The sequence below is a fragment of the Colossoma macropomum genome, unplaced genomic scaffold (genome assembly GCF_904425465.1).
Source record: "Colossoma macropomum unplaced genomic scaffold, Colossoma_macropomum, whole genome shotgun sequence".
NCBI lineage: Eukaryota > Metazoa > Chordata > Actinopteri > Characiformes > Serrasalmidae > Colossoma > Colossoma macropomum.
Genome location: NW_023495898.1, coordinates 1 through 17,677, shown reverse-complemented (window position 1 = coordinate 17,677; position 17,677 = coordinate 1). Strand labels below are relative to the sequence as shown.

Here is a 17,677-nt window from a genome sequence, read left to right as displayed (position 1 = left end):
TCCTGTAGCTTAGTGCCGTCAAAATGATGCGCGGTAGTTTTAGCTTTATTGTAGCAATATGAGTGTTAAGGCTCTTTAACGACCTCGTAATTCGGAGGATCCAGTGATGTTTGGGGGGAAATGTTCAGGACAAACCGTATCGGGTTCTGGTCATTTTTATTTAACACAGGAGGCGACAGAGGCGATTTTTCATAGCCCCCGTTCATTCTGACCGTAGAAAAATCGAGCTCAGACCCGGAGATCCTGATATAACGCGACTACAGAATGACCCACGACTACAGTGGACTATTTCGTCACAGCTGAGTTAAAAACTTGATTGTGTCAATAATTGGAATATATTGACGAGTCGGTGTCTAAACTTCGGCTGCCCCTGTTTCAGTGAAGTGTCCGTCCTGTGGACAAGAAATATTTCTTTAGGCTTGACGAGGTGAAATTTCTCTGAGAAGAGCTGATTCATTTTAAAGGGAGAGTCAGTTTGATCAAATCCGAGCTCGACTCTTTCAGACTCCCTCATTAATGACTGAACAGGTTCACCGTCACATGGTACCCCTATATTACTCAGCACTGAGCTCACTGAACTTCACATAATGTCTACAGTTCTTTCAGCTCCTCTTTAACGCAGCTCACACTTCCTCTCACAACCGTAAGTGTTTCATTTGATCCAGAACTGTGTTCTGCTCCAAATGAGGCGGCACTGCCACCTGCAGACGTGGTGTTAAAGCCACAGAAGGCCTGGCTGCTGTTTCCTCATTAGCTGGTGTTTCTGCCTCTGATGTGTCTGTAGATCTCATACATACTCACTGTGTTTGAACAGACTCACTGCCCACCCTGGTGCTTGTTGTCTGGTGGTCTCTGGAAAGGTGTTCAGTAAAGACTTGATACTGCGGTCACTGTGGTGAGTTCCTGGACCTCCATCTTGGCTGTAAATGAGAGTGAAGTCCAGTCGCTCTGACAGTGCAGGTGCTTCACCAAGATGCCAGTTTGGGTTTTTTACCTCAGTGAACTGAGACTCGGAACATTTTGGACATGTAGACCTGCTGCTGTGACTCACTGTACAGCCTTAATCTCGGAAATAAGGTTTAATATCTCGGCTTTCCTGTTCGGTGAGACAGAATCATCTAAAAAAGAGCTGAACACATTTATACATTTAATAGGAGAAATATAAGAACAAAAAAAAACAAACAAACAAACAAACAAAAAAAAACAACTTTATACTGATGTTTGATGCTGAATGAGAAATGATTTTATTGTTGGCATGTCATACTGAATTTGTGTACTTCATTGTTATTTATTTATTATTATTATTACAGAATATATTAAATATATATTCAATGATCAAGAACTATTATTTTACTGTGTTGGACAAAATCTTTTATTGTAATGTACTTTAAATGAATTACACAAAATCTACAGTACAGTATGTTATTAAACTGTCCATTTCATGAACCTGAGATATTAAAGTTACATAAAGACATGATTGTGCTTTGTTCTACCTCTGTGGGGGAATCTCAGAAACTAAGGCCTTTTTGGAAGTTTATTGCTTAAACACAAAGTAAATAAATAACACTCATTATTATAACTATTACTATTACTGTCATTAATAGTAACAGCGTTTCACAGCCTTTCAAATCACATGACATTTTAAGACAAAATGGTTCAAAGTACAACAAAAGAAAGAAAGAACAGGGAACAGAAACAAATAAATAAATACATAAATCCATGATAGGTATAAAACTCATCTTAATTAACACACACACACAAAAACAACAACAAAAAAAAACATCAAACTCCTTATTGTAAATGTTGACCTACTGTATGAAATGATTTGGTTTAGTTGTAATAATTACTATAAAATTATTGTCATTTTATTCCCATTTTATTTACGGAGCCTCACAAACACAGTAATTCAGGAAGTCACTCAGTAACTCAACATTTCCACATTTTACCAAAGTATCTCTAATTCTGCCACTTGCAGGTTCACATTTTGACCACACGGTGGCGACCAAGCTCCATCGATGACAAACCCGCCTCAGCCAAAAACCCAGAGCTGGTCTTTCTGCTCTGTTTTCTCTGATCAGCACATTAATAATGAAACTCCATATTCGGTGCTGCTTTTCTTCAGTCACTCATATCATCATTAAGAGCTGTGTTTGTGTTTAGTGTGTGGTGGTGTTTGTAGTGCTGGGTAAATACTGAGCAGAAAGCTCCTCTGAACGGCCGCCTTCGTTTAGATGCGCGCGCGTACACACACACACACACGGGGTGATTTTCTCGCTAAACTCTTACTCCAATAACGCAGCCCTACATATTCACTATGTACGTGATGTTCGTAGCGCTAGTCACGCGCTCACAATACTCGACTGTGCTGCACTTCTGATTCTCCAGCCGCTCATTTCCGTGATGAAGTACTAACGAGTTCATTCTCATCTCTTTCTGTAAGACTCGAAACTCCTCACTGCATTACGGACTCTGATCAAACACGGGATGAACATCTGAGCTGGAACTAAGCAGCTCCTCACGACTCCGCAGAGAGAAGCTCGCGGGCTCCTCTTCGAGATCTGTTACTACATCACAACACAAAAGAACTGAGTTCGCTAGAAAACTCGCTCTTTTGGACTGAAACAGTTCGGCGGCTCTTAAAAGAGCCTTTGGGGTGTTTGAGTAACTTGTGGTCGCTCCGTTTAATCTAAGCGCGCTCTCCGCGGATCCGGCGGGCCAGCTGGATATCCTTAGGCATGATGGTGACTCTCTTGGCGTGGATGGCGCACAGATTAGTGTCCTCGAACAGACCCACCAAGTACGCCTCGCTAGCCTCCTGCAGAGCCATGACGGCAGAGCTCTGGAAGCGGAGATCGGTCTTGAAGTCCTGAGCGATCTCCCGCACCAGGCGCTGGAAGGGCAGCTTGCGGATGAGCAGCTCTGTGGATTTCTGGTAACGGCGGATCTCCCTGAGAGCCACGGTACCGGGCCTGTAACGGTGAGGCTTCTTGACGCCGCCGGTGGCCGGGGCGCTCTTACGAGCAGCCTTGGTAGCCAACTGCTTCCTCGGGGCTTTGCCACCGGTGGACTTACGGGCGGTCTGCTTTGTTCTTGCCATGGCTTCGAAATCAACTGTTCTCGAGAAAAGAGAGAGAGAATAAGCTCATGCGCACATCACGGCTCTTTTAAACACTGGAGCTGTTCGCCTCTCATTGGGCAAGACCGATGTGCTTGCCTCCCATTGCACAGTCGCCCACACACAGCCTAAGCGTTATTGGGCGTCTTCTTTCGCGCCATTTTTGGAAAGAAAAAAAAAACGATACTTTTCCCAACGCCTGGCTCCTGTATCATCATCCTGTGTTTGTTAATATGTAGATCTTTTCAAGATTAATTTGAAATTCTAAATTTTTCTACATCTTATGCGTGAAACGCGTTATTGCGTCATAACTGGCGTCATTATATGAACGTTTTTGTTTTAGTTTGCGTTAAGTGCGAGTAGAAAGAAAGCTTCTAAACAATATTCAGTATGCAGTCGGGGAATGTGGGATTGCTGTGTCTCATTTCACGCTCACGTAAGTAATCCTAGACTGATGGACAGTTTCTCTTCGTTTAGGAGGGATGGGCGGGTGGTTGACAAGGAAATAACTACACTTTTATCGCAGAAGTGGGTGGCTCTTAAAAGAACCTTTGGTTACCTCAAGAAAATCAGACAAAGCCAGTTTACTTTGTCTTGACTGCCTTCTCAGTCTTTTTAGGCAACAGTACCGCCTGAATGTTGGGCAGTACGCCACCCTGAGCGATGGTGACTCCTCCGAGCAGTTTGTTGAGCTCCTCGTCGTTACGAACGGCCAGCTGCAGATGACGAGGAATAATACGAGTCTTCTTGTTGTCACGAGCGGCGTTACCGGCCAACTCGAGGATCTCAGCAGTCAGATACTCCAGCACGGCGGCCAAGTAGACGGGAGCGCCAGCGCCAACACGCTCGGCATAATTACCTTTGCGCAGAAGTCTGTGAACACGGCCCACAGGGAACTGCAGCCCAGCGCGGGAGGAGCGAGTCTTGGCTTTGGCCCTAGCTTTACCACCAGTTTTGCCTCTTCCGCTCATTTTGCACTTCTATCAACTTTGCCGAACTAAACTGAAATAATGAGTACCGGTCGCCGAACGCCCTTCTTATAGCTAAAGCGGCTGCGTTTCTATTGGCTGAAATGCAACAACCAATCGTATTAGCGCCGTCAAACTCTAGGTCCCGCCCACCGTTCTTGTCCACGTACCCCGCACCCCCCCCCCTCGTGCTGCCGCATGTGTGTGTGTGTGAGTGAGAGACAAAGAAACGTATACGCGTCCTTGTTCTCCCACTAAATTCCTATCCCAATTCCCCCTCCCATTCTCATCCATGTAACCTCAAATGGCAGCTCAACTATAATGTTTAGTTTTGTGCTTTCTGGTCATATAATTACTTAGTAATTAAGACTTTGTGCAGGAAGAATGAAAACTGAGCTCTTTGAGAGGAAAATGTGGGTTTGGCTCTTAAAAGAGCCGTTTTTGAGTGGGGAAAACAGGACACGAAGGTAAAACGGCGCGTTTACTTCTTTTTGGGGGCGGCCTTTTTCGCCGCCTTGGGCTTGGCTGCTTTGGGTTTGACCGCCTTCGCTTTCTTCGGGCTCTTGGCCGCCTTCTTCGGGGCTGCCGGCTTCTTGGCTTTCTTAGGAGACTTGGCGACTTTCTTGGCCGCCGCCGGCTTCTTGGCTTTCTTCGGCGATTTCTTAGCGGCCGCGGGCTTCTTCGCCGCTACCTTCTTGGGCTTCTTAGCAGCGGCGGGCTTTTTGGCGGCCGCCTTCTTGGCTTTGGGCGCCGCTTTCTTTGCCGGCTTCTTCTTGGGCTCGGCTTGTTTCTTGTTGAGTTTGAAGGAGCCGGAGGCGCCGGTGCCTTTGGTCTGCACCAGAGTGCCCTTCGTCACGAGAGTCTTGACGGCGATCTTGACGCGGGAGTTGTTCTTGTCCACGTCGTAGCCGCCGGCAGCCAGAGCCTTCTTGAGGGCGGCGAGAGACACGCCGCTCCTCTCCTTAGACTGAGAAACAGCCTTGACGATGAGCTCGCCGACGCTGGGACCGGCTTTCTTAGGCCGGGCAGCGCTTTTCTTCTTGGGAGCTTTGGCCGGCGCGGCGGCGGCTGGAGCGGGAGCACCTTCTGCCATCGTTCTACCTTTGCTGCGAGCGGAGCGAGAATGAGCGCGAGCTGCACTGTTCAGAGGAACCTCCCTCTCCGGCGACGGGCCGGCCCCTTAAAAGCCACATGGGAACGGTGTAGACTCAACCCGGCGGGCGCTGTGCAGCCGTGCCTCAGTGACGCGCTCTTACCTGTGTTTTCTTGTGGCATTTAGCAACCAAAATAAGAGCGAAAGCGGTACCTGGAGAGCGTCCAACGGCTCGGTCCTATAGAAGAGACTCTGCTGTGTTTCCTAAGTCCGGGATTGAGCGCGCAGCGATGCCTCGTTTCGCAGGGCGCTCTCAAAAGGGCGCCGCGCGCCACCCGCTCCGAACAAGATGTGGTGTATTTAGCGCAATAATCTGTGATAAACGGTGGCAAACGGCGGCGTGAGCCTTCGGAGAGCTCAACGCCGCGTTCAGGGAGAGCCTCGGCGAGGGCGTGAGCGAATTCCCACTGGCCGAGCGCCCCGTTGATTAGGGGTTAAACGAGCTTTCTTGGAGCGAGTAAAGCACACGCGTAAGCCGCCGGCCGCTGGGGACAGAGCCTGCTCTCTGCTGATGTGCTGTTATATGAATAAACTTTCACTTGACTAGTGAGAAATAATCAATAATGATATAAGAATCAATACTTAGGCACAGAAGCTAAAGGCCTTGCCCTACACCAACTTTTACAATCATAAACCTAAGGCCTAGCTTAAAATATACATAGAGTAAGTAACAGGACCTATACAGCTGGATCTTAGGTTTGTGCTTTTTTCTAACTTCCTCATGAATCTAAGGCCTTGCACTGAAACCATTTTTATTTATTTTACTACAATAAAGGCACAAGGCCTAGCTATAAGCCTCCTTTCACTTACTCCAACTTCATCATAAGCCAAAATCCCTTTATTCCAGCTGACTAACTTGCTTTCACTAACTCTAAATCTACTCTTACATACACTCCAACTACGATATAAGCCTGTGGCCTGGCTGGAAGCGTCCTTTTGCTTCCTCTGATTTCATCATTAGCCTAAGACCTTGTCCTAAACCTACCTTAAGATTCTCTAATTTCCCCATACAACTTAAGGCCGAGCTCTAAACCTAACATCTCTTACTCTATGTACCTTATGAGCCAGAGGCCCAGCTGAAAAGCTAAATTTTGGCTTACTCAGACTACAGAGCTAGGCTTTCAGCTGATGGTGCAATTACTTTCATTTCTCCAACTTCATTGTATGTCTAATTGCATGCTGTAGATGTCCTTTCACTCACTAACTCAAACATAAACCAAAGGCCTAGCTCTATACCCTATCTTACAGCTAGAGTAAGAAACAGCTAGGCCTTAGAGGATTACCGTTCAATCTAACTTTTTTCATAAGCATAAGGCTTTGCTCTAAATCAATTACGTTTTTGACTACACCAGATGCCTAGCTGTGAGGCTCTTGATGCTTATCTAAATCCAGCTTAAGCCCAAAGCCCAGCCCTGTACCCACTATTATTCCGTCTAACTTCACCATAAGCCAAGGGCCTAGCTCTAAACCTATCATCACTTACTCTGACTACAATACAAGTCTGAGGCCTAGCTGGAAAGCTTATTTTGCTTCCTCAAAATTCTTCAGAAACCTAAGGCCAAACTCTACATCTACTGCTACTTACTCCATCACTATAAACCTGAGGCATAGCTGTAAGCCTCCTTTTGCTTAGTCTAATTGCTTGCTCTGTACCTGCTTTTACTTTAATCACAGCTCCTTTCATTCATGTTAACTACATCATGGGCCTAAGGCCTAACTACTAACATCCACCATGCTATAAGCCCATGGCCTAGCAAGTAACCTGCTTTTACTCACTCTAACATCAGCAAGAGCCAAAGGCCTTACTCTAACACTACCGTTGTTTATTTGACCATATTATAAGCCTGAGGCATGGCAGTCAGCCTGCTTTCGCTTACTGTAACTTTATCCTCAGCTTAATGGCTTTTTCTGTACCTAATTTTACATGCTTAGCTCTTAACCCACTATTGCATAATCTGTCTGCATTACAAGCCTGATGCGTAGCTCTAGTCTCACTCTATACCTACTTTTATTTATCTAACCTCATGTACCTCCTTTTACTTGTCTTTGTTTCATCATATGGCTATGGCCTTGCTCTAAAACTACTTTTGCTTGCTATAACTACATCATAAGCTTAAAGCCTTGCTCTGTACACACACACACACACACGTGAACTCTACCTTCACATGCCAGAGGCCTCGCTGTAAACTCACCTTTACTTTCTCTAACTTCAAAACACGTCTCTAAACATAGTTTTGCTCACTCTGACTTCATCATAAGCTTAGGGCATCACTCTGTAGCTACTTGTAGTATCTCCTCATAGCTTCATCATAAGCATGATGTCTTGTTAGGTTCCTCTTTTCATTCACTTTAGCTACCATAAAAGCCCAAGGCCTAGCTAATAACCTGTTGTTCACTAACTTTGACTTTAGCACTTCCACTGTAGACTTATAGTAAATACAAATAGATTTAGAGTTAGTCCTCAGTCTCATGATGCAGTTAGACTGAAAGGAAGGAGGTACATAACAAGACATAAGGCTTACGATGAAGCTCGAGTAGGAAAAAATAACCTCACAGCTATGCCTCAGGCTTCCTCATTTCACTATGATAAAGGCCTGAGCCTTAGCTGTAAACCACCCTTAGCTTTTTCTAACGTTATCATGAGCATGCGGCCTTGCCCTGAACCTTTTTTTATTTTCACATCAGAACTTCATCATTGGCCTAACAGCTTGCCCTCTACCTCTGTTTATTAAAGCCAACTAGATCAGGAGCCAAAGCCCTGGCTATTAACCTGTTTTTAAATACTTTAACCTCAGCATAAGCCTGGGGCCTAGATTGAAGCCCATTTTTGCTTACTCTGACTTCATCATAAGCCTATGCTCTAGCCCTAATCTCGTTTCTATTTTCTCTAACCTATATCATCATGCCCCCATGGTCTAGCTCTAACTACACAATAAACCTAAGGTTTAGCCCTGCACCTATTATTACACACTATAACCACAGTAGAAGTCTGAGGCCCAGCTATAAGCCTCCATTTGCTCACTCTAACTTCATCAGGCACCTAAGGCCCAGCTTTAAACCTACTTGTACCCACTGTAACTTTGCCATTAGCCTGAGGCCTATATATAAATATAAAAATGCTCTCAATTCATCATGAGCCTGATGAACCAATAACTTTCTCACACTAACGCCATCATTAGCCTGAGGCCTAGCTCCACAGTTACCTGTGGAGTACACTGACTACTTTTGAAGACAAAGGCTTAGTGATAAACCTATGTAAAACTACTTTTGCTTACTCTAACACAAGGCTTACCTCTTAACCTACCTGTACTCACTGGCACTTTACCATTAGCCTAAGGATCAATTTTACTTACTCCAACTACACAATGAGCCAAATACCTGGCTCTATATCACAGAGCTAAAGCCTGGCTTCTAACCTACTAGTACTTACTCTCATTTCACCATACATCTTTGGCCTAGCTGTAAACTCACTTCTACTCATTCGAACTTTAACATGACTCTAACTCAAGCCTGAGGCCTTGATAGGTACTTGCTCATACTTCCTGAAGCTTCATCAAAAGCCTAAAGCCGAGCTCCAAACTTATTTTGACTCGTTCTAACTTCTTTGTTGACCTGATGCCTAGATATAGAACTACTTTTATCACAGTCTCACCTTATCACAAATCTAAAGCCATGCTTTAGTCCTCAGGGGTTCTCAATTTTGCTTGCTTTTGACGCCACGCCACCCAACACCGTGTTCCAAATATTCCCTGCCCCACCACACCTGATCCAGTTCATAATCACTTGATGAGCTGGATCAGGGGTGCTGAGTCAAAGAATTGCTACTGGGAGAGAAAAATAAATAAAACGTTTCAGCACTGAGTAGAGTTAAACAATGCTCTAAATTCACCAGCCTACGAACTGCCTGAACTTACTCAGTCTACCTACAGCATACCTCTGCGGGACACGTACTTTAACCTTTATTTGTTTATTTTTGAGTCTCTTCTGACTCCACTCTGGAAGGCCTTCAAATACAGAAATACACACACACACACACACACAGCACGTAGGTAAAGTATTTGTAGGTAAAAAGCTATAATTGTTAATATAAATATACATGTGCACACAATGACTTGTTTTCATTAATTCAAATGTGCACTTTAAAAAAGGGACTACCCTTTCACATCCGCATGCACTGTTAATGCATTTAATTAGACCATATTTGCTTAAACTACAACTACATAAAAATATGTATGTGAATACCTATATAAACACAAACATTGTTTGTTCATACAAATAGATCTTGCTCTTTCCATGTATATATAAATATATATATGTGTATATATAACAAACACATACAAACTCACAATATTACAGTATCATTTTTAAATAGTGTGACATTATCCACACAACAGAACAACCGCAGACACGCTCAGATATTGAGAAATTAACATATATTAGATATATAACATCACAGCACTCACAAGAACTAGCAGTTGACTAGAAAATTCACTCTTTTGGACTGAAACGCTTATGTGGCTCTTAAAAGAGCCTTTGGGGTGTTTTTTTGGCAACTTGTGAGCGCTCCGTTTAATTTAAGCGCGCTCTCCGCGGATACGGCGGGCCAGCTGGATATCCTTAGGCATGATGGTGACTCTCTTGGCGTGGATGGCGCACAGATTAGTGTCCTCGAACAGACCCACCAAGTACGCCTCGCTAGCCTCCTGCAGGGCCATGACGGCAGAGCTCTGGAAGCGGAGATCGGTCTTGAAGTCCTGAGCGATCTCCCGCACCAGGCGCTGGAAGGGCAGCTTGCGGATGAGCAGCTCTGTGGATTTCTGGTAACGGCGGATCTCCCTGAGAGCCACGGTACCGGGCCTGTAACGGTGAGGCTTCTTGACGCCGCCGGTGGCCGGAGCGCTCTTACGAGCAGCCTTGGTAGCCAGCTGCTTCCTCGGGGCTTTGCCACCGGTGGACTTACGAGCGGTCTGCTTGGTTCTTGCCATACCTTCGAACTCTACTCTTCTCTGCGAAGGAAAAAGAATGAACTCGCGCGCACACCTCCGCTCTTTTATGCTTTGGAGCTGCTCTCCGCCCTCTGGGCATCTTGGATGTGAGCGCCTCCCATTGGACGGCAGGCCACGCCTCAGTCTAACGCTATTGGGCGTCTTCTGCCGCGCCAACATTTTCAAAACACAAGACACTGCCCCAACGCCGTGGCGGGCTTCTGCATTATAGCCGAACTAATAAGCATTTTTTCTTTCTTACACGTGGTGTGTAACGTTATTCTGATTTTTGCTTTTCTTTATTATACCGCTGTTATTTCACCTTAACCCGCGCCCTTGTACAGACGTTCCTGTGTGTTTCTATTCACTACATGAGTATAATAGGAACTTCAAAACCTCTCTTTCAGTATACAACGCCGTGAAGCTACTTGAAATACTCTCCCCACCTGTCTTCTGTTGTTCAGGCGTTAGACTAAGATGACGCTATCCGTCTTTAAAAGATAACTCTCATCAACTCACCAAAGCGCATTTAACCAACACTTTTCGGGATTATCAAGCTAGTAACGTTATAAAGTATCATAATACGATTCACCCCAACCGGCTCTCTATTTGTGCTCTTAAAAAAAAAAAAAAGTGGTTTGTTTGTCGTGTGTGTACACAATTGTCAGTTTATTTATATGTATATAAACTAACAACTTTACAGTTCATATACAGTATTCACAGTATATACGACTATACCTAAATAATGGAACCACCATGTTTTGACATTGTCACTTATGCTAAATAAATCATACAAAGCAGCTCTTTTTGGAGTATGTGCGGGGCTCTTAAAAGAGCCGTTGGGTTTAGCGTTGTTCGAGTCGAGCGTTTAACCTCCGAAGCCGTACAGAGTTCGGCCCTGACGCTTCAGAGCGTAAACCACATCCATGGCGGTGACGGTCTTCCTCTTGGCGTGCTCGGTGTAGGTGACGGCGTCCCTGATCACGTTCTCCAGAAACACTTTGAGCACGCCACGGGTCTCCTCGTAGATCAGACCCGAGATACGCTTAACGCCGCCACGGCGAGCCAGACGGCGGATAGCCGGCTTGGTAATGCCTTGGATGTTATCGCGAAGCACTTTGCGGTGACGTTTAGCGCCGCCTTTACCGAGTCCCTTACCACCTTTTCCTCTTCCTGACATGGCTCCTGTATTCTCTCGAAATCGAAAAGCAGACAACGAGTGAAAGTCCGCAACGCCCAACGCGCTACTTATGCTCCTCTACAGGACCTAGTTGAAACCAAGTCGCGGGAGGCGGAGCCATGCACAACAGAGACTACAGATAAAACAGCAACACGATGGAATCAGAGAAAGCACACAAGGCAAATACTGCCATGAAACAAATAACACTCATATTATCATAACTATTACTGTTATCATTGTCTTTATTAGTAGTAGCATTTCACTTCAAATCGTATGTCATTTTAAGTCGAAACGTCAAAAATGGTCCAGGGGGAGGTGGAAAGAAAGAAAAGAACAGGGAAAGGAAAGAAAGAAAAAAAAAGAATAAAAATAAGAATAATGTAATACCAAATACAAACAGGTATGAACATTTTTGTGTCCGTATTGTACGTTTGATATATTTATACATATAAGAGAGTTTATATAGGAAATTAATACTATAGCTCTCAGGCACGTACCGATGAAGCTTGTGCGCCGTCATGTGGTCAAACCATGAACTGGCAAGTCCGAGAAAGACCATTGTAAATGTTGAACTACTGTATGATATGACGTCATTGGCTTGTTGTTATTACTCTAAAATTATTGTCATTTTATTTTCTATTTTATTTACGGACCATCACAAACACAGTAATTCAAGAAGTCACTCAGTAACACAGTATTTCCACATTTTACGAAAGTCTCACTTATTCTACTACTTGCTGGTTCACATTTTAACCACACGGTGGCGACCAAGCTCCATCGATGACAAATCGCCCTCAGCCCAAAACCCCAGAGCTGGTCTTTCTGCTGTGTGTTTTCTCTGATCAGCACGTTAATAATGAAACTCCATATTCGGTGCTGCTTTTATTCAGTCACTCATATCATCACTACACTCTGAAAGAGAGCAGTTAAATATCACACATATTGTGTAGGATTTCATCCCCTTTACCGACTGAGCTCGGAAACCCGTGTCTTAATCGACACTCAGTAAATGTGTTTCTCCGCTTTTACACACCAGCTGTTTTAGGATAATGAACACGCTGATGTGTTGTTATGGCACAATATGTGTTTATTATGTTTAACTTAGACACTGATTTTAATATATAGGAACATAAACATATAGGCATAAATATATAAATATATAAGAAGAGGGTACAAAAAGAGCTTAAAATCTCAATTAAGAAGGCCAAAGAGGAGTACAAGTCCAAGCTGGAATAACACTCGTGATGTCTGGAGAGGCCTAAAAGACATTACTGGCTTCAACCAGTGCAGCCCTATCCCAGCAGGGGGAAAGCCTGAATGGGCAAATCAGTAAAACCAGTTCTTTGTGTGGTTTGACAACGGCTCCTCTCCTGCTCCACTGCGTCTGTCTCCTACGCAGATTAACACACCTACACAATTACACCATGGGCCATCCACAGCCTCACCTTCCTCCACCACAGCCATTCACACCTGTGACCATCAGCAACCACTGTCTGCAATGGACACCTCTCAGCCACCCCCCACAACTGGAATGTCCAGTGATGTTACATTCACTGCCTGTCAGGTGAAGATTGAACTGAAAAAACTCAAGCAGAGCAAAGCAGCAGGACCTGATGGCATTGAACCCACGGTGCTGAAACTGTGTGTGGAGCAGCTGTGTGGAATTCTTCAGCACATCTTTAATCTGAGCTGCAGCCTGAAGAGAGTCCCAGTTATGTGGAAAACATCTTGTCCCCAAGAGAAGGCATTCAACAGCACTGAATGTGTGACTGCAGGGCTGTGTCTCAGACAAGGCTGTGTGCAGTGTTGGGGACCCCATGGGACGGTGTTAGCTCCATTCCTGTTCAACCTGTACACCTCTGACTTCAGGTACAGCACAGAGTCGTGTCATCTGCAAAAATTCTCGAACGAAACGGCCATTGTGGGGTGCATGAGGAATGGACAGGAGGAGGAATACAGGAAGCTGGTGAAGGACTTTGTTGACTGGTGTAAGCTGAACCAGCTGCAGCTAAACATCAGTAAGACTAAGGAGATGCCTTGTCACCAGTCACTATTGATGGAGTTGTTGTGGAGGTGGTCGGGACCTACAAATATCTGGGTGTGCGCTTGGACAACAAGCTGGACTGGAGCTGTAACACTCTCGCGGTGTACAAGAGAGGCCAAAGCCGTCTCTACTTCCTGAGGAGGCTGAGGTCTTTTGGTGTGTGCACTAAGCTCCTATGGACATTCTACCAGTCTGTTGTAGTGAGTGCTTTATTCTATGCTGTTGTGTGCTGGGGCAGCAGCATTAACAAAAGTGCTCTGAACAAAATAAATAAACTTATTAGGAAGGCTGGCTCTGTTGTCGGAGTCAAGCTGGACTCTTTGGAGGTTGTGGCAGAACAGGGGACGCTGAACAAGCCGTTATCCATAATGGATAACACCTCAAACCCTCTGCATGCTACACTGGATAAACAGAGAAGCACATTCAGTGCTTCTGCAGAGATGGTACTAATCTCCTGCTATCTGAACTGCGCTGATCCACATCACTGTGTCTCCTCTCCGATTAATACACACTGTGCAATATATCATAACTATTACTGTAATGACACTTTCACTATGCACTTTACTTTACACTATAATATTGATGCAAGTTTGAGTTAGTTATGTCTATAATATGTGCTTTGAGTTTACCTCATACCACTCAGTGCCTGCTGTCATGTAAATGCAACAAATCTGTCTCACATGCGACGTAAATATGCAAATAATTAATTGGGGTTTTTGGCTGAGGGCGATTTGTCATCGATGGAGCTTGGTCGCCACCGTGTGGTTAAAATGTGAACCAGCAAGTAGTGGAATAAGTGAGACTTTCGTAAAATGTGGAAATACTTTTTTACTAAGTGACTTCTTGAATTACTGTGTTTGTGATGGTCCGTAAATAAAATAGAAAATAAAATGACAATAATTTTAGAGTAATTACAACAAGCAAATCACGTCATTTCATACAGTAGTTCAACATTTACAATGGTCTTTCTCGGACTTGCCAGTTCACGGTTTGACCACATGACGGCGCACAAGCTTCATCAAAATTGTCAGTGTGTTATATATATATATATATATATATATATATATATATGTTTTCTTAGTCTTAGTTTCTTAGTTTTCTTAGTAACGTTATAAAGTAGCTTGATAATCCCGAAAAGTGTTGGTTAAATGCGCTTTGGTGAGTTGATGAGAGTTACCTTTTAAAGACGGATAGCGTCAGCTTAGTCTAACGCCTGAACAACAGGAGAAGAGGGGAGAGTATATAAAGTAGCTTCACGGGTCCCACAAGTGTTTTAAGCTGTATTGTCATTTTATGCACTTGCGTGAGTTAATGAGTGTTTAGCTTACGTGCGTGTGTGTACATGCGGTAGGAAAAAAGACAACACAAAATCGCTATATTAGGAACAAGTCTGACAGGCACAACTCTGTTGTACAGCACACACGGTAGCTAAGAATGCGCGGGAACGTGAACAAAGGAAAACTCTTTAGCTGGTGGGGAGGAAGAGGAGGGGGCGTTAGGCGAGAGCTGGGAGTCGTCCGCCAAGCAGTCTTTGATTGCTGTCCAATGATCGTTTGACAGCGTTGTGAAGGCGGAGTTTTGAATGTCGGAGTCTAAATAAGCCGGTGCCGGGCGCGTCTCCTCATTCTTCAGTCCTACTCGAAGAGGAGAGCAATGCCTGAACCCGCGAAATCCGCGCCGAAGAAGGGATCTAAGAAAGCCGTGACCAAGACGGCCGGCAAGGGAGGCAAGAAGCGTAGAAAGTCTAGGAAGGAGAGTTATGCTATTTACGTGTACAAGGTGCTGAAGCAGGTCCACCCCGACACCGGCATTTCCTCCAAGGCGATGGGCATCATGAACTCGTTTGTCAACGACATCTTCGAGCGCATCGCCGGTGAGTCATCCCGTTTGGCTCATTACAACAAGCGCTCCACCATCACGTCCAGGGAGATCCAGACCGCCGTGCGCCTGCTTCTTCCCGGTGAGCTGGCCAAGCACGCCGTGTCCGAGGGCACCAAGGCCGTCACCAAGTACACCAGCTCCAAATAAGAAGTGATCCCGACTTGATCAAACCCAACGGCTCTTTTAAGAGCCACCCAAGATTTCGCTTAAAGAGTGTTTCCCCCGCTCCCCCTTCTTGTATATTTGAATAAAGACACGATTTTACATTGTAGGTGGGGAGAAATTACGGTTGTGCGGGCAAATAATAAATAAATAAAACGTGTGTATGGATGTATGTGTGTGTATGTATGTATATATATACGCACAGATACTTTTTGATATTCTCTTGTGTGTTACTGTATTTGAAGGTTTTCCACAGCGGAGTCAGAAGATGCCAGTGAGTGTGGGAGGGATGAATGGAGAGAGAGCTCAAACTTCATTAAAAAAGAGTAATAAGTGGATCATAATAATAATCAATAAGGTACATGTCCTGCAGAGGTATGCTGTAGTTAGTAAGTTTTGAGTTTAGATCCAAGCTTAACAGGAAGAGTTGGGTTTTCCTTCGCACTACACATAAAGTTATTACTAATTTAATTTAAATTGGTAGCCAAAATAAAATATAGGAAAGCGCCGGGCTCGACACAGTAACCGAGTTTTGCATTTACATGGATGAAAACAGGAGCGGGAATGGAACAGAAAACCGTGCCGTGTATACGTTTCTTTACTTCCTTCCCACTTTTGTCTCTCTCTCTCTCGCTCTCTCTCACTCACACACACACACACACACACACACACACACACACACACGCAGGAGGCAACACGAAGGGGAGGTGGAGAAGCGGGTCGTACAGTGGGCGGACCCTTTGACGGCGCTAAAGGGATTGGTTGTTGGAGGCCGTCGCATTTCAGCCAATAGAAACGCAGCCGCTTTGCCTATATGAAGGGCGTTCGGTGACCGAGGTTCTTTATTTCAACTTTGTGTGACGAAGTCGATAGTAACGTAAAATGAGCGGAAGAGGCAAAACCGGCGGGAAGGCTAGGGCTAAAGCCAAGACTCGCTCCTCCCGCGCTGGGCTGCAGTTCCCCGTGGGCCGTGTGCACAGACTTCTGCGCAAAGGTAATTATGCCGAGCGCGTCGGCGCCGGTGCTCCCGTCTACTTGGCTGCCGTGCTGGAGTATCTGACCGCTGAGATTCTCGAGTTGGCCGGTAACGCCGCTCGCGACAACAAGAAGACTCGTATTATTCCTCGTCATCTGCAGCTGGCCGTTCGTAACGACGAGGAGCTCAACAAACTGCTCGGAGGAGTCACCATCGCTCAGGGTGGCGTTCTGCCCAACATTCAGACCGTCCTGCTGCCCAAGAAGACCGAGAAGGCGGCCAAGACCAAGTAAACTGGTTTTCTCTTTTGATTCGTATATATCCAACGGTTCTTTTAAGAGCCACCCACCTCAGCGACAGGAGTGCAGTTTTTCTTTCTTTCATGCCACCAAAAAGAAAGGCGGCCGTTGATCGATCGGTGATTGTGTGTACATTAGAGTGAAACAAAAGGCAAAGCATCTCTACATGTTCCGCCGTTGTATACTGAAAAAAAGGCTTTGAAGATTCTATTGTACTCTAACACATGTAGTGAATAAACACACAGGAACGTCTGTATAAGGGCGCGGGTTAAGGTGAAATAACAGCGGTATAATAAAGAAAAGCAAAAATCAGAATAACGTTACACACCACGTGTAAGGAAGAAAAAAAATGCTTATTAGTTCGGCTATAATGCAGAAGCCCGCCACGGCGTTGGGGCAGTGTCTTGTGTTTTGAAAATGTTGGCGCGACAGAAGACGCCCAATAGCGTTAGACTGAGGCGTGGACTGCCGTCCAATGGGAGGCGCTCACATCCAAGATGCCCAGAGGGCGGAGAGCAGCTCCAAAGCATAAAAGAGCGGAGGTGTGCGCGCGAGTTCATTCTTTTTGCTTCGCAGAGAAAAGTAGAGTTCGAAGACATGGCAAGAACCAAGCAGACCGCTCGTAAGTCCACCGGTGGTAAAGCCCCGAGGAAGCAGCTGGCTACCAAGGCTGCGCGCAAGAGCGCCCCGGCCACCGGCGGCGTCAAGAAGCCTCACCGTTACAGGCCCGGTACCGTGGCTCTCAGGGAGATCCGCCGTTACCAGAAATCCACAGAGCTGTTGATCCGCAAGTTGCCTTTCCAGCGCCTGGTGCGGGAGATCGCTCAGGACTTCAAGACCGATCTCCGCTTCCAGAGCTCTGCCGTCATGGCTTTGCAGGAGGCTAGCGAGGCGTACTTGGTGGGTCTGTTCGA

General features: G+C 45.4%; 7 protein-coding genes across 7 annotated transcripts; 3 read left to right on the top strand and 4 right to left on the bottom strand.

Annotated features, from left to right (window-relative positions):
* Positions 1-2,078: 2,078 nt before the first annotated feature.
* Positions 2,079-10,845, bottom strand: LOC118803408 (neurofilament heavy polypeptide-like). Its single transcript, XM_036563913.1, has 4 exons — positions 9,819-10,845; positions 4,569-5,262; positions 3,704-3,988; positions 2,079-3,116 (listed from the first exon to the last, which is right to left on the bottom strand). The coding sequence occupies exons 1-4, from the start codon at positions 10,399-10,401 to the stop codon at positions 2,687-2,689; spliced, it is 1,992 nt and encodes a 663-aa protein (XP_036419806.1). The 5' UTR covers positions 10,402-10,845; the 3' UTR covers positions 2,079-2,686.
* LOC118803398 (histone H2A-like) lies at positions 3,684-4,197 on the bottom strand. The gene has a single exon (XM_036563899.1). It carries the CDS (start codon positions 4,084-4,086, stop codon positions 3,700-3,702), a length of 387 nt encoding a protein of 128 aa, XP_036419792.1. The 5' UTR covers positions 4,087-4,197; the 3' UTR covers positions 3,684-3,699.
* LOC118803396 (histone H1-like) lies at positions 4,258-5,176 on the bottom strand. The gene has a single exon (XM_036563897.1). It carries the CDS (start codon positions 5,174-5,176, stop codon positions 4,565-4,567), a length of 612 nt encoding a protein of 203 aa, XP_036419790.1. The 3' UTR covers positions 4,258-4,564.
* Positions 10,846-11,066: 221 nt separating the features above from the next.
* On the bottom strand, positions 11,067-11,401 carry LOC118803402 (histone H4). Its single transcript, XM_036563904.1, has one exon. The coding sequence runs from the start codon at positions 11,399-11,401 to the stop codon at positions 11,090-11,092; it is 312 nt and encodes a 103-aa protein (XP_036419797.1). The 3' UTR covers positions 11,067-11,089.
* Positions 11,402-14,931: 3,530 nt separating this feature from the next.
* On the top strand, positions 14,932-15,666 carry LOC118803401 (histone H2B). Its single transcript, XM_036563903.1, has one exon. The coding sequence runs from the start codon at positions 15,099-15,101 to the stop codon at positions 15,471-15,473; it is 375 nt and encodes a 124-aa protein (XP_036419796.1). The 5' UTR covers positions 14,932-15,098; the 3' UTR covers positions 15,474-15,666.
* A 550-nt stretch (positions 15,667-16,216) lies between these two features.
* On the top strand, positions 16,217-16,983 carry LOC118803400 (histone H2A-like). The gene has a single exon (XM_036563902.1). The coding sequence runs from the start codon at positions 16,371-16,373 to the stop codon at positions 16,755-16,757; it is 387 nt and encodes a 128-aa protein (XP_036419795.1). The 5' UTR covers positions 16,217-16,370; the 3' UTR covers positions 16,758-16,983.
* On the top strand, positions 16,863-17,671 carry LOC118803405 (histone H3-like; the record flags this gene model as incomplete). Its single annotated transcript, XM_036563906.1, has 1 exon — positions 16,863-17,671. A coding segment is annotated over exon 1 (491 nt), but the record flags the coding sequence as incomplete, so codon positions are not given.
* Positions 17,672-17,677: the final 6 nt, after the last annotated feature.

Bases quoted from the DNA above. Each gene is read 5' to 3' on its own strand.
- LOC118803398 (XM_036563899.1), bottom strand. From the start codon at position 4,086: ATGAGCGGAAGAGGCAAAACTGGTGGTAAAGCTAGGGCCAAAGCCAAG.
- LOC118803396 (XM_036563897.1), bottom strand. From the start codon at position 5,176: ATGGCAGAAGGTGCTCCCGCTCCAGCCGCCGCCGCGCCGGCCAAAGCT.
- LOC118803408 (XM_036563913.1), bottom strand. From the start codon at position 10,401: ATGTTGGCGCGGCAGAAGACGCCCAATAGCGTTAGACTGAGGCGTGGC. The intron at 5,263-9,818 runs GCGCTTAAATTA...GTGGCTTTTAAG, and splicing joins CCGCCGTATCCGCGGAGAGC to GGGCCGGCCCGTCGCCGGAG. The intron at 3,989-4,568 runs GTAAACGCGCCG...CCGTGTTCACAG, and splicing joins AAGGCCGCCCCCAAAAAGAA to ACTTCTGCGCAAAGGTAATT.
- LOC118803402 (XM_036563904.1), bottom strand. From the start codon at position 11,401: ATGTCAGGAAGAGGAAAAGGTGGTAAGGGACTCGGTAAAGGCGGCGCT.
- LOC118803401 (XM_036563903.1), top strand. From the start codon at position 15,099: ATGCCTGAACCCGCGAAATCCGCGCCGAAGAAGGGATCTAAGAAAGCC.
- LOC118803400 (XM_036563902.1), top strand. From the start codon at position 16,371: ATGAGCGGAAGAGGCAAAACCGGCGGGAAGGCTAGGGCTAAAGCCAAG.